This window comes from Ambystoma mexicanum, chromosome 10 (assembly GCF_040938575.1).
Source record: "Ambystoma mexicanum isolate Mex_15411 chromosome 10, UKY_AmexF1_1, whole genome shotgun sequence".
In the NCBI taxonomy this organism is placed as follows: Eukaryota; Metazoa; Chordata; class Amphibia; order Caudata; family Ambystomatidae; genus Ambystoma; species Ambystoma mexicanum.
In genome coordinates this window covers 1,018,419,602-1,018,445,988 of record NC_090932.1, presented here as the reverse complement: position 1 = coordinate 1,018,445,988, position 26,387 = coordinate 1,018,419,602, and the positions used below count along the sequence as shown (strand labels likewise).

The 26,387-nt window shown below is 42.9% G+C and overlaps 1 protein-coding gene across 1 annotated transcript in view; it reads left to right on the top strand.

Annotated features, from left to right (window-relative positions):
- The window catches only part of ABCF3 (ATP binding cassette subfamily F member 3), a 981,204-nt gene that overhangs the window by 153,270 nt on the left and 801,547 nt on the right, over positions 1-26,387 (top strand). Inside the window, exon 6 of the mRNA XM_069618825.1 lies at positions 1,546-1,668. Coding sequence (XP_069474926.1) covers positions 1,546-1,668 — 123 coding nt within the window. The remainder of the gene's footprint in view (positions 1-1,545; positions 1,669-26,387) is intronic.

Genomic DNA, 26,387 nt, shown 5'->3' with positions numbered 1-26,387 from the left:
CTGATCGCAGTACACATTCGGGTGTCTAAATGCCTGTTGCCTAAATGCCCCAGCCCAAATCTTGGATAAAAGCATAGCTCCTGCAGCCATTCGAGAGATCATCGGTGGAGACATGTCCTCTATGAATAAGAGTAGCTGCTTGATGACTCAATGATGAAGTCTGCAGTTGACCAGCTTAGACTCCAGTGCTGTCCCGATGAAACTGCTCTTCTGCCTGATCTCAAGAAGACCCCACTGATCCAGGGATCAAAGAACCGATAAGTAACAACCAAGCTCAACCCCTGCTCGAAGATCTGTGTCTTCAGAAACTTCAGAAGTGTTCCTGGACCAACCGGTTGACTGACGAGCTCTCTCCTGGGCTACCTCGCTGCAGCCATTGCCGTTCTGAGTGCATCCTTCGAATTTGGAAGATCTTCAACTTTCTTGCATGACAGGAAGCTCTGCTGGGCCTGCTCCTTTGTTCATCCATCGAGGACCGCATGTCTCTGCCTTACCGTGGTGACTCCCATTGCAAAACTTATTAGGTTCCTGGAGGTGGTCTGCCCCGCAGTAGTCTTCATCTTTTTTCATTTGGGTTTTCTTCTGGACGCTTTCTGGAACTGATTCCTAAGCACTGCGACCAACAAAATATTATCCCACATCCGAAAGGGACCTCTGCAACCGAGACCCCTGTGCCTTCCTTGACAGGATGTACACAAACGGATTCTAAAACCTTAGCAGTGGTCTCCGGAGAAATCAGAATCTGGGGGGGAGGGGTATCTAAGTTCACCTACCGGTTTCTGACACTCCCCTCCCACCCGCTCCTCCATAGGGTTACATGGGCATCACGTCCTGTCCCTAGATCACATTCCTGACATTGGTCGGTGGATCCCCTCCTGGGACTATGCTGAGGACTGGTATTGAGTGAGTTTACTGGACTTGATCTAACTTTTTAACTCTTATTAACCCTAACCACTGGCATCGCCAATCTCTTCATAAACCTACCTGTGAGGTATAGACTTTGGAACTGTTGACTTTTGGAAACAAGGCCCCAAGCCATCGAACACTGTTCTATTTCTGATAAGGATTAATGTATATCTCAGTTTTATAGTGTCTGTGTGACCATTTTTGACTGTAGGTTTTACTTGCTTAGTGTGTGTATTTTAAAGGTCTAATAAACTATTTTATATTTTGATACTTACCTGTCTAGCTGTAGTTATTTATTGCTCTGTGGGGACTCGTTGAAGCCCTAGACCACTCCTACACCCTTTCTGAGACCTATGTTTTGCCGCGCTGCTACCTACCTTGAATGGGGTTGGCTGAACTCTATTTTACCTGTTCACCATGATAAACTGGACTCCCAAAATCCTCTCCCCAGAACTAATTTTGGAAATCCATCTTCACTTTAGGGATATGGTGCTGGAGTACCTTGTACGTGTAAGGCCTAGGTTCTGTTTCACGTTTTATCTAACTCGCTACTTTGGTCACTGCAGTTCATGGTTTAATAATTGCTTGTGATATTATTGACATGCAAGATGTTATTGACCCCATCCTCTGCATTTTCAGTATACTGGAGGAAGCATCAGCCAGCCAGGCTGCCAGCAAGAAGGAGAACCGCTTGGAGACATCTGGAAAAAACAAGTCTTATGATGTGCGCATTGAGAACTTTGATGTTTCTTTTGGTGAACGGTGAGTTCTTGTTAGGAGGCAACTGGCTGCTGGAGGCAGTGCGCATTCTGGCACGGAAAGGCTTGTTAAACCATGAATACTGTTGTATGCCTATATTAAGCAGTATTTAATTGGGTAAGCTGCTGTACTATTGGAATTGTTTAACTACTGCAAAGGGGGTCCTGGGAGTCCCTCTGCCGGACATTAGCACAGGGCAGGACAAAGACTGATCTGCTTTAGATATTTCTCCGCTGTGAAAGATAGTGAGCTAAAGAATCTGGTTATGGCTCTCGTAACCGGGACTAATGTTCGCCATAGGGACCCCCAACCCCCTTGTTTTTTGCATTATTTAAATACTGCCATTATGAATATGGCAGCTCTAATGAAGACTGTGGTACTCTGGGGGATATGTTTCTACTAATTTGGTAAATAAGTAAGAGAGCTGAACCTGCTAATAGAGGGGGAATCTTATCACTCTGAACATCTGACCAAGCTTAATTTAGTGCGTGTGTGGTGCCCACTAGCAGAAATGGGCACCCTAGTTTTCCGCAAACTCTGCTCTTAGCAGCTGCTCACATTGTTGACTTTATAGGTTGGAAGTCCTTAATGGAGGCATGCTGGCTGGGTCTAGCCCTGGAAAAGATCCTTCCCTGTTGTAAAGTAGATTCTGTATTCGTAAGTAGATGTGCACAGTTCTGCATCATTTTGTCTGTGGAGATGGATGGTACTTGTATGACAGTGCTTTGTGTACACGTGCAAATGGTGGTTCTACAGGTTATGGACTTCATGCACATCGATTGTCCTCTTTGGCGGAATAGCTATTTTTGCACTGAGGTGGGTTTTGTGGTGGGTCAGTGTGCAGAGGTGGACTGCCCTTGAATGCGAGGGCTTTGTGAGAGGTAGTTTACTGTAGGAGTGGGATCTTTATTGTACAGAGATGGCCTTTTCATGCAGAGATTCTGGTTATTGTTCAAACGGGTGGGCTGTGCTGGAGAGAGTCTTGCAGAGGGGTGGACTAGTGTGGGAGTTTTTTGTTGGGAGGTGATCTGTTTTTTATTGTTGAGAGATTGCGATATTTGTGTAGAGGTGGACTGCCCTAAAGGGCTGATTGCTTTGCACCGTTGAACACAATCTCTGTTGGATGTAAAAGTGAACTTGTAGTACTTGACGAATTAGAACTTGCAGGTCACAAATGGTCTTAAAAATACACCAGCACCCTGAAACAGTTTGTTAGGGATATTCTTCTTTTGGAAATCTTTCCCTCTGTCCTGAGCCTCCCAGCACTACTGGGGATAATATCAGTGATCATTTTCTGACTCCATAGGAGAGTGAGGCCTTTTTGTCTCACCCACCTCCTTTGGTTTTGGGTTCAATGGACCCCTCTTAAAGGGACCTAGTGAATGGGAGAACTCTCCCCACCATAGTTTTTATTTCATATTTTTTTATTTCTTGTTTTTTAAGCATCATGCTTTCCTATGGCAGCACCCCCACCATAGGTGGTATGCCGCCAGGGACCCCTAGGGTCCCTATTGTCATGTTTTGGGTTCACTGGGCTGCCCCCAATCACGCCCAGTGCAGGAGTAATCCCCTCCTTTTTGTGACTGGTATTTGTTTTCTTTACCCTTTGTAGCACAAGCCATCCTCCATGGAATGTTGTGGGGCACTTTGTATCCCCTTAACTTTGTTGGAAGTGACATTGTTACTTCCTAGATATCCCCTAAACAGGCTGGTGGCAGTTGTTACTGTTTACCCTTTTTTGCGAATACATTCCTCAAGCCTGCGATAATGTACTATAAGGGACCATGTACTAAAAATGTCTCCCCTTGTCTTTTTAAGTCTTGTTCAAGGCGTCCTTTCTTTTGTTGACTGTCCTTCTTCCTTCCCAGGTGGCGGAAGGACCCTTCCTTTCCTTTCATGCACCTTGGAAGGTTTCTCACTGAAAGCCCGCCAAGGGTCCCCTTTGTGGGTGTGCTGGCAGGAAGTGGGGAGGGGTCACCTAGACCCCAATACACATTCTTCCAGGGGATTGTCTGTTGCTGGAGAAGATTCTGGAAAGATGTGTTTGTAAAATCTGGCCTGGTGGACACATTTTAGGAGGCCACACTAGTTATAGTGAACTGGGAACTCCGCGTTTAGCCAAATCCAATCAAGGTAAGCATGGAGAGTGGTCAAGTCTCAAGCGAGGTGAGGGTGGGGTCAGGGGTCCACAATGAGCCCATACCGTGAAATACACAATGATTATACTGAAGACAGGCAAGTACAAAAATACTCTTTATTTTAGGGCCAAAAACGCACGATAAAAATGAATAAAACCGATAATGTTAACACACAACACTCTAACTAGAAAACATATATATATAAATACAATCAGTTAGTTAATACAATGCATACAATTCAACCCAATGCCTGAAAGGTAAGGTAATTAGTGAAGCAATTGTATCAACAGTCGACGGGAATAGAAGAACTAACTTTGAGTCCATCCTGAAGTGAAATAGGGCCTTGTGCCCAACAATCCCACAAAGTACCTTTAGGGACAAAGTTAGGAAATGTTCCTCTGGGTGTGAAAATTGTTCCAGAAGTCTTTCAAAGGGATTTACGGTCAAGTAAAATACTTTTCCTAGCTTCTATAGTAGCTTGTTTTAACAAGTGTTTGAAAAGCAATGAAATGGAATGTGATAAAGTTCTTCACAAACTTTATAATGGAGGCTATGGGAGCACCGGTAAGTATTGCGACTACTCACCGCCCTTACTCCGATTTCCCCAAAGGACTTGGCAGGTCGAATGGGGGTTGCTGGCAGTAGGTTTTCCCACTGTTTGATCCAGAAGAAGATGCCCAGGAGCTGCGGGTGCAAGCATATTTCCTGTCTGCTCCAGGAGCGGAGTGCACCCCTTTCCAGTAAAGAAATGCTGCAGGCAATGATGCAGGACGCTTCCGGACACTCTACCAGATGGGGATGGCCTCTTCCAGCGACAGTGACTGCATACGGGCGACGGCAGGCATCTTGCCAATAGTGAACAAAGGAAACCTTCCAGAACAGAACCTGTTGATGCTGGGATGGTGAAACTTTGCAGGAATGTGGCTTGTAAGACTGGCTGGAGACACCTGAAGTACCGGGCCAAAACTCGGACAGCAACGCTTATAGCGCCGGAGCCCAAAAACTGAGCCGGCCAATCCACTGGGTTTTCCAGGAACACCTCCTTTGCTCCTCTTCTGAGCTGATGGGAAGACTGCAGGACTCTATCCTTAATTCAGATGAGTGACCAAACTTAGCCCTCCAACAGAATGATCTGCCCCACACATGCAAAACAGCAGTGGTCCAATCAAGGACCACTGTGGGACTGACTTGTGCATGTACAGTAGACATACTGGCACCAGTATGTGGATTGGGACTGGCAGTCCCAGCTCACTTCCCGAGCGCATAAACACATAGCATGCACTAACCCGTGAATACAGCAGCTTTCCTGGGCAAATTCATGACCATTGAAGGAATTCCTGACCTGAGAAGGAAGGAAGGAAGAAGGCCAAAAAACAAAATGGCTATAGAACAAGTGAAAACTCTTGTGGCATGGTCCTCTTGGGACACTAGCCACTATCAGTAGCCAAACGCAGTAAACGTGAATGAGTTAACTAAAAATATAGCACACATTGTAAAAATGTAACTGCTGCCACCAGCTTGTCTTTATGCCAAAAATTCCTTTGGTGTAAGTCTGGCATGATACAACATTATCCCCATTGTACTGCGTTGAAAAATGCTGTGTGCAATATGAAAAAGTTACCCAAACAGATAACAAGTCAAATGACAAAAGGGAAACCTAGTAACTCAGTACTGACAGTCTGAAGGAGTTAGTCATCTCCTTAACACATGAGCAAAAGACGAAGGCTTTACTTCTGCAAAAAGTTAGGACCAGGTGTAAAGCAAAACATTTGGGGGCCCATAGAATATGGAGGGGAGGGTTGCCTAAAAGAGAAATCTTTCCCAAAACTGGCTGTCCCCAATTGGACAGCCACCTTCAAATTTTAATGTTGCTTGTGTCCCTATTGGAAGCCTAGGGTCACCCCGAATTCCCTGTTTTGGATATAAGGAGACAAGGTGGTCCCATGAACACAAGTCGACCTCTCGACCAGAAGAGCTCAGAAGAAGACGATGACCGAGGGATGCCAGAGGACTGCACCATTGTCCAGTACTGGACCTAGAAACCACTGTGTTGCTCACCTCGACCTTGATCGACAAGTAATGCCTCTGTGAGGTGCCTTCTTTCCCAAGACTGGTGGGATGAACCAGTCACCTGTCCTGATCGAGGTTGAATGCCAGTTTTCTGCCACTGGAGCGTGCACCACTGCACTATCCCTGCAAGGCCCGAAACTATCCAGATTCTGTTGCAAGAATTAATGCCTGCAACTCGACATGGACATTCTCAAGGCTTTTCTGGGACTTTAGAAATCCGGGGTTTGACTGGCGAGTTGCAGAGTGCTCCCTGACCCTGTCCTGGGTCAATGCAAGGACTGCATCTGTGAAGATCTCTTCAAGGGTCCCTGCTTCATTGTGGAACAGAGAATTCAAATGACAACCAGGGGTCACTGACTTTGAACCTGCAACCAGATGATCCTGCCTGACCGCTTCAATGGTGAGCCTGGCTTTGTCCAACAATGTGCCATCGTCTGGACCGGATATTAACTTTCAGGGGGCTGAGATTGCTTATATGTATTCACTTGCCCCCTCTCCATAGGGTTTGCATGGAGTGCAAAGTCCTGCTTACAAGATCATCCGGGGCCGATCCAGGGCTGTGGTGTCCGGGCCAGTACTTTTGTGGGTCCTCATCAAGACTCCCAGTGCTGGTAGTTGCTCCTCGTCCAACATGAACTGGACTGAAGTCCTTATCTCCCATTGATTTCTATGGCCTGCATTGACTAAACTTTGCACTGTACCTGTCTGAACTGGGTGTGTCCCGACTACTCACCTCCATCCTCCAGAACCTTTTGGGATAGTTAAAAGATCTTCAGAGACTTCGGGTAGACTACTACTGGGCTGTGCTGGATTTCTAAAGCTTATTATGGTATTGGGCCTATCTGTGAGATGACTTCTCTTGCTCCCTGCTTTGAAAGTTTGCATTAACTATCTGTTTTATGCTGAAGTAGTGTTTAACTCCTATGGGTGACCAACTGTGTGTTGTATACATGTACAAAAGTATTTTTAACCAACTTATAATATTTAAAGTTGACCTTAGTGTAGTATTATAAAAAGAGTGATTTGATAACTTGCTTGTGTGGGTCTTTTACTTACCTGCTCTAAGTGTTAATTGTACTACACAAAAGTTCCCCCTTCCTCCTTAGTTCAGCCTTGCTGGTTGGTCACGCTACTACAGCGACTGGCTTTGCTCAACTGGTGGTGTAAGAAACCTTGCTAACCCTATATTGCCTTTTCCAAGTCCTATCCCAGATAGACTTTTAAAAACCCTCTTAACACAGTTTGTGTTTTTATGAGAAATTCTCCATGGTCTCTAAGGGCTGTCCTTCACTCTCTGGCCTGGAAGCAGCAATTCCTTCCATAACGCAGGCATCCCTAGACACCAGGTGTTGGTATCATTCTTTTGTTAACTGTACTGCCTAAGGCTACAACTTTACCAGACAAGTGCTTGACCTTTATATGTGATTTCCTAACCTAGCAAGGCAGGAAGAAGACTAAATAACAAAATGGTCAAAGAAAAAGTGAAAATCTCGTGGCGTGGCCGTTCTAGGGCACTAGCCACGATTAGTAGCCGTACACTATAAACGTGAATGCTCACAATAGAAATAACACAAAAATGATAAAAATATACTTGCTGCCACTGTCTTTAGGCAATATAAAAGTAACACAAATTCCATGTGTAAAAGGCTAGGGTGATAGAAAAGTATCCCTATTTCACTGTATCGTAAAGTATCCCTATTTCACTGTATCATAAGGATGCTGTGTGCAATATTAAAAGGTACAAGACAAAAAGGGACATATAATTTCTCAGTACTGATAGTCTTAAGGACTGATCAGTTTCCCCATAACTATGAGCAGATGGGAGGGGAAGTGAAGCTGAAGGCTTTACTTCCTCTTAAAAAGTCAGAACGGGTTAAAAAAAAAAAACAAAGCAAAAAGATTAGGGTCCCTAGAAACTATGGAGGGAAAGTTGTCAAAAGATAAGTCTTTCATAACACCTTAAAACAAAAAAGCAATCCGAATAATCGCTTGAACTCATTGGTTGGTGATCTGGTGTCAAGGTATCAGGCCTCTTAAAATCCATCACTAAAGTTCCCTTTCTTCATTTTCCCACAATCCTGAAACTTATTCCAAGTGCTGAAAAGCAAAGATTTACCTTTCAAGTCAAATGACCAAATGTATGCATCTACTCTCACTTCATTTTTGGAAGTGACCCTCCACGAGTGACGCATCGAACTTTTAAGACAGAAATCCTATTTTTGGAGATTCTAGGGACGCTTTTTATGGCTTCTAAACGTTTTGCTTTTTTTCTGTTCTGTTTTGGATGGGTTTCTTCTTGGTGGGCAGAGGGACTTCTCCAGCAATTACCCCTGTTACTATGACCCTTTTTACCTTATTTAAGGTACATGGTATTTGGTCCCCATAAAGCAGCCTGTAACAGTGTTGCCTCTCTGGTTGGTGGTAGCTATGCATTAGTTTTGGTTTCATCAGGGGTGCCAGCCATTTTACTGCATTGGTAGCCCAAAGTACCTTTTTATTCTTTTTTAATCCTTCTCTTCGTTGTTAGGTGTTCAAGGCTTCCTTTGTTCTGGATAACCATGTGGTCCCTTTAAAATTATTGTTCTGACCACGTGGGCTTTTTGTGAGCCCACAATGGCAGCCTGCATATGGGCCCTAACTCTTTTATGCAAGCATAGGGCCCTGGGCTCTACCTATCCCTTCCTGTGGGAGTGGCTGAGGCTATGTGGCATTTCTACTGACCAACCAGTGTGGTTGGTCATCTGGCTCTCTTTCTCCAGCTCCCTTTTGTGATTGGTAGTCATCTGCTCTTTGTCCCCGGCCTCTTGGTGCAATAATATTTGGGCCCTGCCCAGTCCCTTCTTCTCTTGCTCTTTGCTTTGTTTCTGGAATTTGTATGTGGCAGGTCTGTCAACCTGCTGAAGGAGTTTCCCAGTGCTTCCTGGTGATTTTAAAGCCACCCCTTTGTGAAACTTGCTGATTGCAGTAGTTTGGGACATGCCCCGTTTAGGTTTTTTACCTCTGGAAGTTGAGTGCAGTCTTTCTCATGACTTCTGACTCGCCACATCTGCTGAAGTGTGCCCTTCTCTCTGGAACCGTTTTCTGGGCCGTTAACCACAGCATCCTGCTGTGTCCCACCAGGATTTCCCTCTTGGTTTTGGGCCACAGCTGCTGTTCAAAGTTGTCTTGAGACTTCACCACCACACCAAATCTTTAGCTCAGAGGATCAGACGGTGCCACCAGCCACTGTCTCCATCCTGGGATTGTCTGCTTTTGTACTACTTTCATCTTTTGTCCACTGAGCCGCTGGGAACAATTTTTTTCAGACTCCAGCATATTCCTGGATTTTTCAGTTGAGGCATGAAAGTCGATATTGTAGAAATACTGTTTTGCTTTCCTTGGTGGTTTGTGTCGTTGATGGTTCAGGGTGCAAGCCCCATGGTAAGGAATACCTGAAACCGCATCTACAGAAAGAAGCCCAGTACTTACCGGGTTGTGTTGTGTTGTGCTGTTGGAGACACTTACATTGAACCATTGATTTGAGTACTTACTGAGTGGGAAATTTATGGTAGGATACTCGCTTTCAAGGTCCCCCCTGGTCCCAAGTCGAGATTCTTTGGAGGCAAATCTCTGCCGCATGTTCCATATATGTCTATTGTGGGTGTCGTCCTGCTCTTCTGCATCTTCCTGGGGCCTCTGGTTCATCCATAGACATCTGGAACTCTTCTTCAGAGTCTCTACTGGCCTTCTTTGTGATTATTTGCTGAGGAATACGCCCCTGTGGGATAGAACTGACTGGCCTCCACTAAAGTGGATGGCCCATTAACTATCCTCACATTGTTTCCTATGGAACTTTCAACCGCAAACCATACATACATTTAGTTTTCAAAAATTGCTCAGCGGAATTTGCTAATTCAAGTTTTTTTGATTATCAAACAAACCTATTTGTTCAGCAATTGTGTACTAATATTTTAAATGTCACCAGAAGTTAGTTGTACCCCAAGACATAAAATGTGCAAGAATACAGCATTTCTATGTACCTCTGAAGTAATACATGAGTGCATTGAGTTTCTGTAAATGTGCATTTTATCCTTAGTCAGTGTTGGTGGCCTGATGGGCAATAAATTGCACAATTTGCTGCTAACCTGCCCCTCAGTACTTCCATTAATGCTGGGGAGTCACAAAATGCAGTGCCTGTGTGCCAAAAGTTTAGAAAAGAGATTTCCGACCTGTTGGGCACCATGATGATTATTATGTTGGCTTTTGGGTGTCTGGGACGGCACTCACTCTTTAGAACATTCATTTTCATCTTTTATATCATTTCAGTGGCAGAACATGTTTGTGATTTAATTGTTGACTGTAATTCTTCAGTAATAAGTCCTGACACAATTCTGTCTCAGTGGCAAAAGTATTTGCTCATAACAGCCTTTGTAAACTTGCCACCAAAAGAGATCTGGGTAAAACTGGCAAGCCTCTATAGTACCTCAAATTCCCAGCTTGTGTAGATCATAATTAGTAGTAACATTGGATGTCAAAGCCTTCTATACGGCCATTGACCACATACTGGCACTGCAGGCGATTGATTTTGCCTTCGCCAAGGCATCATCATCTTTTTGCTTGCACCTTGAGCTCACCAAAGAACTGCTTGGATTCTCCTTGACCAGCACAATATTCTTGTTTAACCAACAATACTTCAAGCAAATCAAAGGCATAGTCATTGGGGCTACATACGCCCCGTTCATGGCCAATTTGTTCATGCACCATTTTGAGCAGGTGCATGCATTCTCCAACACGGACTTCAACAGCCATGTACACAAATGGTTCCGCTATATAATCATTTTGATTTGGTCCGGAACAACTGAACAGCTAGGATTCTTCCAAGAATACCTCAACGACAATAACTGTGGGCTCCAGCTAACTGGAACATCAAGCAGTACATCAATCGATTTTCTTGACATCACGATCAGACCAGTTGGGACGGAACTGACCACCGCCACCTTCTGGAAACTGATGGAAGTCAACTCGGGGCTACACGCAATAAGTTGCCACAAAAATCAGTCATACACAACATTCCCAAGGGAGAGTTTTTACGTGCTAAAATTGCAGCACTTCAGCATACTACGGGAATGAGTGTTTAACACTCGAGAGAAGATTCTCGGAAAGAGGCTATCCACAACACACTGTAAACTCGGCAAGAGATTTGGCCAACAAGCGGAAACGTCCAACACTACTCACACCCAAAGTGACCATCAGGGGAACCCATGAGGACAACAGCAAAATCCGATATATCACCAAATTCTGCAACGACAGCCAACAAGTGCAGAGAATCCTCAATAGACAATGGCATATCCTGAAAAATGACGACATCAGGGAATGGGTACCTGACAAACCCATCCTGACTTACCAAGGCTAAAACCCTGAAACACATTCTAATTTCCTCATACATGCCTCCAACACCAAGAACAACTGAAAACTGGCTCACAAGCACGAAACCGGTCGGTTTCTACAAATGTGGCACATGTTCCATGTGTAAACATGCCACAAACACCAAGACCTTGATTTTCAGCGATACTAACACACATGATATCAAAAAATACATCAATTGCAAATCAAAATTTGTAGTGTATGCCATAATAAGTATCTGTGATAGCAAATACATCAGCAGTACCAAAATGGAGCTCGGAACCAGAATTCGGGAGCACCTAAGCACGCTTCACTCTCAGGATGCTAAATTCCCACTTGCGACACACTGGCAAGAAAAACACCAGTGGGATAAGAAAGAGAACATTTCCTTCGTGGGACTGGAAACAATACCAGCAGATGTCAGATGAGGTGACGGAGAACTGCACCTACGACAGAAAGAAGCCAGACTGATCTGTAGATACAGAGGCTTTACTGTGGGACTGAACAGTGACCATGATTTTCATGTATTTTTGTGATTAATCACTCTGTCTCCCCACTCTCTATGCTTCTAAACCTGGGGCGCCTACTTGGCTTTTTGGCCCACCCCCTTGCTCTCCAATGAATGAGACCTGCAACTGAGCCTGGCTAGCAACACCCTTGTCCTCACCAACTGAATCAGGCCTCTTATATGTGTACATGGCTTGCAACCCGCCACAGGACACAGTCCGCTACTCCTCTGCATCCTTCTAACACCAGCTGATCCCAGTACAACCTCTTTTGAGACTTACTGGCTATAATTGACCCCTTTCCCTGGGAGCTATCTATCAACTCTCCCTCCATATGTTGGCTCTTTGTTTCACCCTTATGGCTAATATTGCCAGAATTTGTCACGTGTTATTGAGTACATTAAAAAACATGTATTAAAAAACATGTACAGAAACAACCTGTGATGTGTCTACATTCTCCACTCACTCGTGTATAACTGGTACCAAGATAAACCGCACAGAAAGTGGACAACGACGAACTGCCCGCGCCAACTACCAACAAGGATTGTCACCCCATCCAGTACGTAAACTCCTGAGAATCCTGGAGTTTGGTTCTCTGACAAACCATGTGCCAGGCTGCAGGCAACACTCCAATTCCTAACTAAAACGGTGCGCAGGGCACCAGGTTTTCACACCCAAAACTCCAACCCTTCTGAAAACACTAGTACGATGGCCACTAGTTTTGTTCCTCCCCTCCCCTCCCTTTCTGCACCCCTCTCCCTCACCTTTTTGTTTTTCTCCGGCTCCACCAGAAATGTCGTTAGGCCTAGTACGGTAGTCGCCTGTCTGTTTCCATTTCTTTCCCACTCTCCCCTTCCCTTCCTCATCTATGTCTTAGCTCTTGCACTATCAGAAATGTCTTCAGGCCGAGTACGATAGTCAATTTCACATCCTTACTGTTCATGGCCTGTAAGAATGTCGTATTTTTCCTTGTTCCCTCACTTGCCTTAAAGCGTTTTGAAACACATTGTTATAGGCGCTATATAAATAAAATATCATAAAATTATAGAATTTTAAGTAATATAATTCTCCCTTAAAAGCTCAAACAACTGGTAGAAGGGCAAAACAAGGTCCCACAATCGTGAGGATTGAACTGCTATGCTCTACATACAATATGTAATCTGCCCATGTGATTTGTTAAAATGCCACAAATGTGTAAATTAGGTTATGACTGATTTTGGATAAAAAGGACTGCAGGATGGCTTTTTACTTCATAAAATGCAACCTTATAAACTGGGACTCCTCCCTGAGGAGGCAACCAACACTGATTGTCCTATCTGCTTCTTGGAGGTAGGACTAGCTCAGTTCTGCCCACCAATGATAATGTCGCCATGCTCTATATAAAGAGTAGCTGACATAACTACACACTCACTCTTCCTGAAGTTCCTTTGCTGCTTTCCTGATCTGCTCCATTCATCCTGCCAGATTCTAACTACAAGGCCCAAGCATTTCTGAATCTACTCCAGAGCCCACTGCATAGATTATTCCTATCCCAGCAAGGCCAGTGATCCAGAATCAACTCACTAATCTCCCATTAAAAAGGGGAAAGCTGTGGTACCTTTTGCATCCTGAAATCAGACCGGCTTGCTGCCCACTAACTGCTTGCTCACTAACTGCATCCAGTGGTACCAGTGCCATCCAGTGACCCGAATTGCCCAGCTATTTGCTACCCAGTGACCAGACCTTGCCCAGCTGACTTTTGCCAGGCGTGTTGCTGTGTGGTGACCAGAACCTGTTGACTGCCCATAGATCCCGAAACCAAAATGTGGACTGAGTATAATCCCCCCACCCCCCATAGAAACACGCAGCCGATCTTGTCTTGCCTTTGTTCTTATCCCACTCTCTAAGTAGTCAGTTATAGCATGGTAACTTGTTGAAACTGTTAGAATGATCCTTGTATCCTGTCCTTAATGTTTAAGTGCTAGCGCCATCTCTTTTCAATTTTGTCTGGTGTAAATTATAAGCCCTTAGTTATTTGGAGTAATCAAACTAATTTCCATATATTTTATTGTTGGGGTTGAGCACTGGGGGGACCAGGTTGACCTCGCGACTCAACCTTGGACCTTACTGTGTTCCTCTTTAACAATATAGCCTACATAATTTAGTGTAACATTTTCCTTTCTTTCAAAACCGATTTTTTTCTTTCATTGTAACTGCTCTATTTTCCTAAAAACGAACCTCACTCTACCTTCCAAATCTCTCTCAATTCACCAGCTAGATACCTATTTTCACCTCTATATTGTCCCTGTGATATATATATATATATATCTATTCCCCAGCCCAAAAAACGCACTCCAAATCAGAGTATTTCACTGTTTTTCAAAGAAACCGTTTTTGACATTTTAAACGGGAATTGGGTAAATTGCAAATTTTCAACGTGTCATTTGGCTGCAGCTGTGTTAACTTTCCACTCATTTTCGAATTGCATGTTCCTTGTTGATCCATTGCACTGTGATTCTTAAGTGTCTATGCATTGTTGCCTTAGGGAGAAATCGTGCTTAATTCAAGGTTTTAACCGCATATTAATTATTTGCTTGCCATTTCCAAGTGTTATTTTAGGCCTTTGCTAAGGGTTTAAAGTCTCTTATTCTGTGAGAGAAGGTCCGATTTGTATTCTGGCTTATGCCTCTTATCCCTGACTACCTGCTGCTTCTTTCTATCCACTCAGAATTAAATTTGTGGGTTGAGGGAATATTGCAGGGGGAACCTTAACTTGGGTGCTATCTATCCTCATCCAAAAAGTGTTCCTATTCAGTGTGCTTTGTATATGTTCTAGGAGAAGGTTAACCAAGTGCATTGCTTTCATTTTCATTGTAAATATCACCCCATTGGTGATTGCTGCCCCATAGTAAAAATGGTATGATTTCTTTTGAATTTCAAAAATAAATATTGTATTTACACCAACCGGCCTGGTTCATGATACATTGTGACCCGAGGTATTTGAAAAAGGGTGTGTGATAAGAGTTGTGTACCATCTCAAATTGAATTTGCACAAAATAAAGAGAAAGGCATCTCAGTTGTGCGCTACACCCTAGGCTTAGACCAAGGTGTGTGCCGCCTGATTGAAATCCTTAACAGCTAGAATCCTACTAGGGTGTCTTCTGCGAAGCCGCTGGACCCTCTTCTAACCCTAGAAGTAAAGTACTCACCTATTTGCCCAATCTTCCTAAGGAACTCTGACTTTTGCTACTTAAGAACCTATTCTGACACTGCCTCTTGGCCACTAGTCCCTAGTGACCCCCTTTCTGCCACTGAGAACACTCATGCTCCATGAACCAGGGAAAGACTTTTATGGGTTTGGGCCTTTTGCCTAGAAGTGTTTAAAAGTTACTTACTTGAAAAAGAGTTTGTTGGTAACTGTAACTCTAAGAGTGAACTGTAACAAACGTTCTTATCTTAGATGTCTGATGCACTATTCTCAAAAGTATGGTTAACCTCTTTCTTTCCTTAGAGACTTTTTTGCCATTCTAATAGGAAGTAGATGTGAAGGTATATTACTCTCCTGTGATTTGGTTGTCCTCCTTCCCAAAAGTAATGTTTGTTTCACCAGATTATTCCTGCAGTATAATTGTAGGAGTGTATTCCAACTTTTGCTATCACCAGATTAGTCCTGTTGGTATATTTATAAGTCATACATAGGGTACTTGTATAGCTGGGAAAGATCTAACATGTATTTCATTGTGAGGTTAAAAAAAGTATGTGGGTTTTACTTTCCTTGAGTTAGCTGTGTGCCATCCTAAAATAAGTTACGAGAGTTACTGCTTATCTCAATCTGTGTTTCACTGATCTCAAAAGCACCTGTAATTATTTGTGAAAGTAACCAGGTACTAAATGTGTATGAAAAGGTTTTGACTTCCCTAGAACTATTGTTTGGTGTTCCAAATAAGGTTTATATTTTGGTCTGTGTACCTTCAAGTATAGTGTTGTGTTTATAATTGTGATTCCATATAATGTGTGATAGTACTTATTTACCGCTAGATTTATCTGGGCCTACCTGTATTTAAATAAATCCTTTATTTTTACAATACATAGTGTTTCAGTGGTTCTTTGGACCATTTGTATTACAATTTAATTTGTACTGATTCTAGAGCCCTCTCTCTCTCCTAAGATTAGCCTGGCTGCTCTGTCTACACTACCATGAACTCAGGTGGTACAGCCTTATACTAAGAGTGGAGTCTTCTACTGCCTCAGTTGAATGGTTTTACTAAGCCCTTAGTTGGACTTCAGAAAAACCGTTCTAACACTTACCTTAAGTCTCTTGTGATTCCTGTGTAGTTTTAGGATATTTTCTGTGATTGAGAGGCCTCTCGTCCAGTTCACCCAAGCCCACTGCTGGAATCCTAGGGCGTCTTCTTTGAAGCCCCCTGGTCCCTCACTAACTCTGAAGTAAAATACTTATTCTAACAGTCTTCCTTAGGAACTCTGACTTTTGCTACTTAAGAACCGATCATGACATGCCTGTTGGACACTAACCCCTAGTGACCTCCCCCTCTCTGCCACTGAACACTCATGCCCCAAGAATAAGGGAAAGACTTCTAAGGATTGGGCCTTTGCCTAGAAAAGTGAATGTTTTTAAACGTTATTTACTTGAAAAAGAAGTTGCTTGATAACTGTAACTCTTAGGGTGAACAGTTACAAAACGTATCACTTAATTTAGAAATGTTCTGCCATTCTGAAAAGTATATGTAAAGTCTCACTTTCCTTAGAAACTGTTTCGCCATTCTAACAGAAAGTAGATGCAATATTATTTTACTCCCCTGTGAATTGGTTGTACCTCTTCCCCTGCCTTGCTGTTAGCCTGTACAGAATAAGTCTGCCTTCGGTTTTACCTACCTAGAATAACCTTCAGTCATTCATAAAGTGTAACACTGGGGTTTGCTTTCCCTTTAAGGCTGACACAAAAGCAGTCTGAGGATTATACCCACCTTTAAATTGCTGATAGCTCCTTTAAATAGTTTGTAGGTTTTACTTACCTTGAGGTCGCTGTTTGCCATCCTAAAATAAGTTACAAGAGTTATTGCATATCTCAATCTGGGTTTTACTGATCTCAAAAGCACCTGTAATCGAATTTTACATCCTTAGGTTTTACTCACCTAGTATAACTGTGGGTTATCACAAAAGAAGTTATAGGTTTGTACTGTACCTAGAATAAGTGTTCCACTATTCACACAAACTATATTGTCCAGTTGGTTTACTAAGTGAGTTGTTGCTGAGCATCACAGTGCAACTGCTGGGGTCTACTACCCTTCTATTACTGAAAGGAATCTAAAAAGTAACTATTGGTCTGAATTCCATAAAACTGTTAGGTGTTCCAAATAAGGTTATATGATTTGGTCTGTGTACCTTCAAGCATAGTGTTATGATCATTTATAGTAGTTATTCCCCCACAAGATTTATCTAGGCCTACTTGCGTTTAAATAAACCATTTTACAATATATAGTGTTTATTTGGACCAAATGTATATTACAATTTCATTGTAATGATTCTACAGCCCTCTCACCCTACTAAGATAAGCTTGACTGCTCTGTCTACGCTACCCTGAACTCAAGTGGTACAGCCTTATACTAAGAGTGGATGGAGTCGTGTATGACCTTGGTGGAATGGTTTTACTAAGCCCTTAGTTGGAATTAAAAAGAACTGTCATAACACCTTTCAACACATACAAACGAGAGGCCTCGAGCCTGGGTGGGCAGGAAGGGGGGGGGGACTTTGGGAGCCAGAGAAATATTATTTCCACCCCCTTTCTAAGCATCCAGCCCTGCAGTAATGACAGGCTGCTGCAGAAGACCTTTTAGCTATTCTTTCAGTCTCATGATTAAAGCGCTTGTGGCACCGTCTTTAATCAGGAGACAGAAGGAAGGCCTTCTGTAGCATGCTGTTATTAGTGCCGGGCCTGGGTGCTTGGAAAGTGGCAGGAAATAATATTTCTCCCACCTGTTCGAGCGTGAGAAATATTTTTTCCAGCCATTTTCTAAGCACCCAGGCCTGCAGTAATAACCTAGCCTGCTTGCAGAAGGCCTTTTAAATATTATTTCTTTCTCTCTTGTGATTCACGAGAAGGAAAGAATATTTGAAAGACGTTCTGCCAGCATGCCGTGTTATTACTGTGGGGCTGGGTATTAGCAAGTGGCTGGAATTCATATTTCCCCCCACCCCTGAACGGGGCAGGAGAAATATTTCTTCCTAGCAGCGGCCACTTGCTACCGAACACCCAGCCCCACACACAAGGGGTTTGCAGAAGGCCTCCCTCACCCTCTCGTAAGCACCCCAGCATGACTCCTTACCTCGGGTTGAAGCCAGGTCTGAGAGTGGAGCGGGGTGCTCGTGCTGTTCAGTCTCTCTTCTCCACGTGACATGATGACTCTGCACCCGGGCTGGGCTCATACATTCATAAAATGTATTTAGCCCAGTCCGGGAGCTTCTGCCTGCATACTGTCAGTGCGCAGAGCTTAAGGCAGTTATCTTTGTCTTTAAGCTCTGCGCTCTGTGCCATAAATCATATTGAAGTTAGTGCAATATAATTAATTAAAGCGCAAACCACCGGTATTATATTGCAAATTGGGATGCGATACCACTTCTTTCATGCCTTGAAGCTGCTCTGAACTCTCCCAAATAGATTGTGGAGTACTTGCCTGCCCAACATTTTTCTTGGATCCCAAGGGGGTTCTGTGAGCTGAGGACCAGAATGTATTCTTGTGGTAGATACTTTTTTTTTTTTTTGGTTAATCCTTTTTTAAAGTCATTCTCTGCATTTTTCCAGCAGTGCATACATTTTTAACACTGTAGCTATTCTTGTTGTCACTGTAAAAATAGTTCCCCCTGAAAATATGACTAAGGTAACTGTTGCTTCATTAATTATTAGGAACCTTTGGCTATGGTGTAAATCAGCGTCCTACTCTTTATGGCTATGATGTGTTTTCAGGTATGCATTTGGCTATCTCACAATAGCATATACTGTGAGGTGCTTGGTATATCGGTCTATGGTAACAGTTGCTCAAGCATTTCCCCCCACACTGGCATCTCATGCATTTGTACTTGTTTGGAGTTTGCCTTTGTACTTTGCCTTGACTGCTTTTAAACATACTTCGTTTAGTTCCTGCATTAGCAACTTCGTGCCATTCAAACATTAGTTGGTGCGCTTGTCGGAAGGCCCCGGGGTCTCCAGCTGCTTTGGGTAGACTCGCTGGTTCCTTTCAGCGTCTCCGATCTTGCTCGTGCTTCTGCAGTGTGATTTCATATGGGCTTTCCTTCTCGTCCCGGAGTCAAGAATGCTGTTTCTGTGAGTGACCCTGCCTCCTTGAGCTCCTTCTTCGTTCCACTAGCGGTGTCAGTGTGGCTTGCGTTCATGAGCCTCATCCTGGATTTCAACTTCTCATCCTGCACGGCTCGATTCCATAGTGCGGTTGCCGTCTTTAAATGTCCTGCGCACTGAAGACTTAGAAAAACAACTAGCCTGTGTGTTGTACTTTGAGCTCCTGTCACTTTGCACAAACTCACTCATCCTCCTCCCTGTCTCAGTACCTTGGTGATTATGGGAGTTGGAGCCCATGGAGGACCAAAGTAGTGTGGAGAAGGTACGACGTCCTTTCATTGTGGGATGATTTTTCGTGGGGTATTTTACCGCAATTTATTTTGCCGAAAAAACTCATCGAATTTTGAGGGGGTGAGAGGGTTATGAAAAATATATAAATTGCGTGTGGGTGTTTGGGAATAAATAAAAAAAATTCAAGGGGATTGGGGGTGGGTTTGGCGGGGAACGCACCCAAAAATAAAACATTCGCTGAGTTGTTCGAGAAAAAAAATCTGCAGCGAAAAAACATCCCGTGGTGAAATGACATGGAACCGTGATGAAAAGGTTTTTTTTATTTTTTTTATTGTGGTTTGACCAAAACTATGGTCTTTCACAAAGAGAAATCATAATCTATGAAGTATAGGTCATGCCACACAATATTCATTGTTAGGGAGAATTTAGGGCACATTTTCAGTTTCTGTGCTAATTCTTAACCTGAGAGACCCCCAGCACTTTTTCTGGACTCTGGACTTTTTTCATTTTAATCTTCTGAGTGGAACTTTTTGCCACTCCCTCATAATTTGTCTTTGACTGGGATTTTTATTTTCACTGTTTTATGGAGTTTGATAAACTCCATATGCTTGGCACAGGCATCTGCTTTTTGTTTTTTGACACCCAGCAATGTCACTGAAAAGTCCCTTGGACTTCTCTTTATGTTTAAATACATTTTCTTGTGAGAACTACAGTCCCCAATAATAGTAAGATAATGTTTATCTTACCTTTTTTCTTTTGTGGGTCCAGCACACAACATCCTATGTGGGGTGGTGGGTGGTGGGGAGGGGGGTTACATTGTAACTCCTTCTCCCACTCCTCATGTAACTTTTTGTTACAACTGACTAACTTAAATGGCTGGTGGCAGTGGTTAGTTTTTACTACCTTTTGTGCAGGTTACTAGCAGGCTGATTTCTCAGCTGCAGTACAGCACCAATGGGTGACCATTTTCTCAAGATGGCCCCAGTCTTCTTATTTTGCCCTTTTTCGATTGTCCGTTCATTCTGGGCTGTTCTATCCTTTGGAATAGATTTGAGTCCTTTGTGAGTTTTGCCTTTGGCAGGCTCCAGCCCCGAACCTCACCCAGGCTCCAGTTTTATTTCTTTTTATTGGTTAAGCACATTTTTCAACCTTTAACATATAACCAAGGACAAGGTATTTCCTTATTTATTCATTTAAGTCCTTTAGTCTATTCACCTTATCGGTCCTCAAACCTTTACCTTCAACAGTGACTCTACACATTTCTAAGCGTCAATTGTTCGACCAATTTTATCAACAGTTAGTAGCCTCTCCCAGTATTATTCTTCCTGAGCGGGGACACATAGCTGGATATAGTCCCCCCATGGCCTTTTCTCTTTGCTCCTTTAGGGGGGGGCAATTCAACATCAAATGTCTGATTGTTTCAAATGATTTCTGGTCTTTACAGAAGCGACAAATAGCATCCTGTGTTTTAATCTGTTTTCTGATTTGCTACACTTCTCTCGAAGGTAGTGTTCAATCTACATCGCATCAATAAGTCTCTATGGTGAGGCGATGGGAATTCCCTCGGGTATGCTGGTAGTTCATTTAGTCTTTTCCGTTCCCATCCGATATTAGTACAGAGTTTATTCTTACTCTTCAACTCTAAGGTTTCTCCCCAGTCTTTTTCTTGCAGGATCTTCTTAACCTTATTAGGATTTCCTTTTAATGTTTCAATCTCAATGTTGTAAGTCTTGAGATATTCTTTGCAATGTGTTTTCCACTTCAAGAGTTTTTTATCCTTTGTCATCATTGTTCATTAAGATCTCGAAAGGTGCAAGTGGCGAGTCTAAGACATATTTCCGGAACAGAGAGTTTCTTTTCCACAGGACTATTGATGCCAACGATTGAAGTCTTAATTTGTGTCTTATTGTGTTTACCGATAGGGAATTTGGCAGCCTAAGGATCTTTCTCCAAAAGAAAGCCTCACATACTCCCCATACTTCCAAAGAGAGATTTAGGAGTGCCTCGGCTCCATACGTTAAGACTGCTACCACCTTTTTTTTGTTAAAGGTGAGCGTTGCAGTCAAGGAGAAGGTCCCGTATAGACGATGAATAGCTCTCCCCTGATAAGTTAGTTTCAGTAATTTCTCCTTGATCAATAGATATTGGCCAAGTTCATTAACATTTTTTTATACAAATTATTCTAAGATATATTATTGACTCAACCACTTCCAATTGTTGGTTTTCAATGGTCCATTTAAAGGATTATTCTTTTTCTGGTTGCCACATTCTGATTTCATTTTCAAGACCATTGATTTCTTTGTGTTTATCTTCATATCATTCCCGTCTAGATAGTTTTTAAATGCGTTTATTCGCATTTGTAGTCCTATTGCAGTCAGGTCAATGAACACCAGATCATCCTCATATAGGATCCCCGGTATGACCCCTTCTTCCCTCTTGGGTGGAAAGGCCCTCATGTTCCTCTGTGACTCAATCGTGTCTGCCAAATAAAGGGCAAATAAGGGTTCCAGAGCACATCCCTGTTTAATCCCCTTAAAGGTTTAGATCTTCCTGGTTATGGAACCATCTCTTGATAATTGGACGTGTATGGTTGTGTCCGTGTAGAAAGCTTGTATGGCTTCTAAGAGGTCATCTGGGCATTTACATTTTTTTTTAACTTGGCCCACAATAGTGCGGCTAATCCCATCGAACGCTTGTTCTAAATCTATGAAACCAAAGTAGATGTTTCCCTTGGTTTCCAGGGCTCGCTGTTTCAACAAATTCAAAATGAACCGGTTCAGTGATGTGCCCACTCCGCTGATAAAGGCTGTTTGCCGTTTGTCCAAAATATCTGCCTTCCTGGCCCAACATTTCAGGTCTCGTAGAAGGATTGATGCAAAAAGTTTTCCAATAGTCAAGCGAGGCTAGTGGCCTATAGTTTTGAGGCGCACCACAAACCCCCTTTTTTAAAGATCGGCAATATTATGGCATCCTTCCAGGAAGATGGTATGGTCCTGGTTTTTCTTACTTACCTAAATAGTAGGTATATTAAATCTGTCCATTGTTCGTTGTTTCGCTTCAGCATATAGTTCGAGATGCCATCAGTCACTGCTGCCCTTGAGGAACTAAGTTTCTTAATCAGCCCTGATATTTCTGCACGATCGAATTTGATCGACCATGCATTCAGGTTTTTCCTCCTTTCTTGATGTTTTACTACTGCTTTCCTCTGGAATAAGGTCGTACAATATTCAACCCAGTGTTCCTCTGAGACTTGACTGGTTGCGACTGCTGTTTGAAAGTCGTCCCCCTTGTTGATGTTGTCCCAAAGGCTCCTTGCATTGCACGTGCGGACAGCTGCCAAAAATGTTTCTGCATCACACTGGGCTCTTTTTGCCCTGGTGGATATTAGCCAGTTCTTATGTTTGTTTACAACTTCTTATAAGCTCCTCTTTATTGGGACAATCCGTCTTTCATAGTCATAGTATTTTAACTCTATATTTTTTTCCTTTTCTCAATCAGATTTTATGATAGGCGTGTTTCCTTATCACCATTGTATTCTTATTTGGATCATTTTTAATTTCAAATTCTTTCAATAGCCATCTATATTCGACTCGTCTGGATTTTCCACAACGTGATTTTCATATTGTCCTACTAATTTTGGAAGGGCCTGATGCTTTATTCTTAATTTATTTCGTCCCCACGTTACTTCAGTTGGGGCTATTTTCATCCTTTCCACCTTTCTTATTATCCATTCCATTTCAATTTCTAGTAGGTCATGGTCGCTGGCTAGTTGTTTCTTAACTTCAAAAGATTTGATCCGTTTCAAGGTGTTTCCTGCCACAAAGCAGTAGTCCAAACATGCACTACTTGTACCACTAAACCATGTAAATCCCCTTTAGTCGAGCCGTTTAGCATCTTCGTGCCTCGTATTTCCATTTCATTTTTCCATCGCCTCTTTCCCTTTCCGGTGAGCATCCATTTTCGGCTTCCCTCCTTTACTTATATATTTGATGTTGAGATCGCCACGTAAAATTGAGTTGATTTTTATCCTCCAACATAGAATTGTCGATTTCCTTCATGATGTCAATTATGTATTTTTCAGTGGAGCACTTGTTTTCGCTCCAGTATGTGTTGATTAGGAGTATTTTAATCGCCTGTTTCTCTAGAAATGTTTTTATTTTTTAAAATCTGTACAAAAGGATTTGGAATGTGATGGTCCAGTACTTGCAGGTCGCTGTTCATTTTTATCATGGTTAAGAGACCCACAAATGGCCTCCCCTTCTCTCCTTTTCTTGCTGAATTTGCATAGACTTCATATCCATCACATATCGGTTTCTCCCTAAGCCACGTCTCTTGTAGGCATATTTCATATTGCCCTAGGAAGTTATCCTCTCCCGTTTAGTTTTAGTTTATTTATTTGTATTGCACGCCTGGCCCGGAGGCACCTGGGTACATTTCTTACAAGAATGTAAGATGCTTAAATCCCAGAGTGTTCCATGAGGCACATAGCACTCTTTTTGAGTTACCATCATTTTCATTGTATTGTTTTTTTTTGTTTTTTTTTTGTTGTCAGCACATCGGCCATCCACAACCAATCTTCTACCTTTTGGATCCTTTGGCTCATGGGTTTTAATGATTTTGTTTGCTGTCTGGAATTGTCGATGGTAAATCTAAGCCTTTTTGCTAGATCCCTTGGTGATATGACACCATTTATGCCATCATCTTTCCCCTTCTTCAGGACTCGTTTTTTTTCTTTTTTTGGTAGGGTTTACCTTCCGATCGCCCTTTTATATAGCTTTTTTTTTTCCTGATTCAGGCAGAGGACTAGCCGTGTCGTCACGTCTCTTGTCCGTTAACTGTCTACCCAGTGAAGCATTTTTTGTTAACTGGTATTTTTCTCTTTTCTTTGGGGAGTTCAGGGCCTTTTTGGGTTTGCTGTCATGGCGTTCAAATTCACTCATCTCATAACCCAAAGAGGCATGATTGTCACTCATTTGCATGAGGATTACCAAATCGATCCTCCTTACGTTGACAAATTCCACAATTGAGCTGTCATCTGATGAAATGAAATGCAGAGCAGGGATCTGCCTGAAAGAGTAATCACTTTTTCTGTTTAATCTGACCTTCTTTGACTCTTTCAGTGTTTTCTCTAGCTTCACTTTGAGTCCTTTTTCAAAACATTTTTTCTCTTTCTCATGTTAGAGTTCCTTCTTATTTGATGTAGGTTTATTACTTTTTTCCTTTTTTCCTCCTCAACCGTTTCTTTCTTCCGTTTTACATTCGATTTTTTTCCAAGATCCTTTTCACAACCTTTTACTTTTCTCTTCTACTGTTCTGAAGTCCTCCTTTTCTCTTCTAATTTTCTTAAGTCCTCGAGGTCCTTGCTTCACTTGTCGCCCGATCTTTGCATGACGCCTGAGGTGCCATTTTCACCTTGCATTCTCCATTACTGCATTTTTTTTAAAATTATTTATCCGGGGTACATTTTCTGTTTATTTCTGATGGTAATTCTTGCACAAGCTTTTCAATTTCTTACCAATCCGATGGACTGAAACTGTCCCACTCGTCATCCTTGTTTTTTTTTTCAATCATTTCATTGAGATCACTCAGACGGGCATCAGGGTCCGTGTCCAAGGCTTCCTCATCTTCTATGCCATCATCCATCATACAAGAGTCTTTGAGTAGTAAGATCTCCTGGGGGTTATTTCCAATTTCTTTTCTGGTCTTTTCGGCATATTGTTACCTCCCATCTAGGTGGCGATCTTATATTTCTTGTTGCTTGATTTTTAGTCCCCCCCCCCCCCTTCTTGTTATCCTTCTGAGTCATGTGGCTGCCATTTGCTCCTTCAGACAGTGGTTTTCCTACTGTGTTGGCACCCTGAAAAATCGAGAAATTTAATTTAGCTAGGTCTTCAGAGGTTTGCTGCGGTATTTGTTCCTTTTGATCTGTCTCCTTTACCTTTCTTTTAGGATCTTCTCCCTTCTGTGAATTGGATTTGCCTTTGCCCAATCTGAGCGGACCACAGTCCGGTCTACTATCGGTCTTACTGTTGCTTCTCATGTCTTCAATGTTGTCATTTCCCGCTGATTCAGAGATCTCCATTTCCCGTCCTATAGTACCGGTTTGGGCTTCAGTGCTTTGGCAATCTTCTATTTTATAGACTCTCCTCATCCATTTACAATCCTTTATTACTGCCTCTATTAAGAGTGATTTATCATTTGAGTCTCTTCTCGCCAGATCACTTAGGTGGTTTTGCCATGTACTTGTTAGATCTGCTTCCTTATATCTTTGCCCAATTCATTTCATGAAGCATTCCAATTCACACATCTGAGCCTTGGTTTTAACATTGATTGTGAGTAACTCTTGTAAAGATTCATTTATGTTTTTCATATAATTTCACTACATCCTCCCCTGGAACACGCTGCCTTGGATCGAGCAGGAGCTCTCCCCTTCGGCATCCGCGCCGCAGGAGCAGCTAAGAGCCCCCTCTGATAAGTGGTAAGACTCTGGGCTGTATTGGGCTCTGTGTGGAACATCCACATACCGCCACGATTCGATTTTGAAATATCTGCACAATATCTATTTCACCCAGCAGAGCGCTACTGTGCGCTTTTCCCGCCTAGAAGAACACCCTCGACCCGACAACAACAGCCACCTGAATCCACTGTGCTTTGTCTAATGCACATTTCGTTTTCCATGATGGCCCTGTGTTTCTCTTGGTGCATTAAAGCCCTGCAACCAAGCTGCTGCTGATTGGTGGCACTCTGCCATATCCCGCCCACCTCTCCACCAGTAGGCGGAAGCCGGCACTCGTGTCTAAGGCACCGAGTACAAGGCTCCTGTCCTGAGCCTGTCGTGAGCCGACTGAGCCTGGGCCAGGAATGCTGCCCATCGCCCTGTGGACTTCCTAATGGGTCTCTTGCACGACTGGATCACCTTATCTGGGTAAGGCCCCCACCCATCCTACACGTTTTACAAGATTCTCTGGATAACAACCATTGAGACTATCTCTATAATTCATCACTTGCAGCCTCACTACAGCCATATCCAATGCCCTATAATAC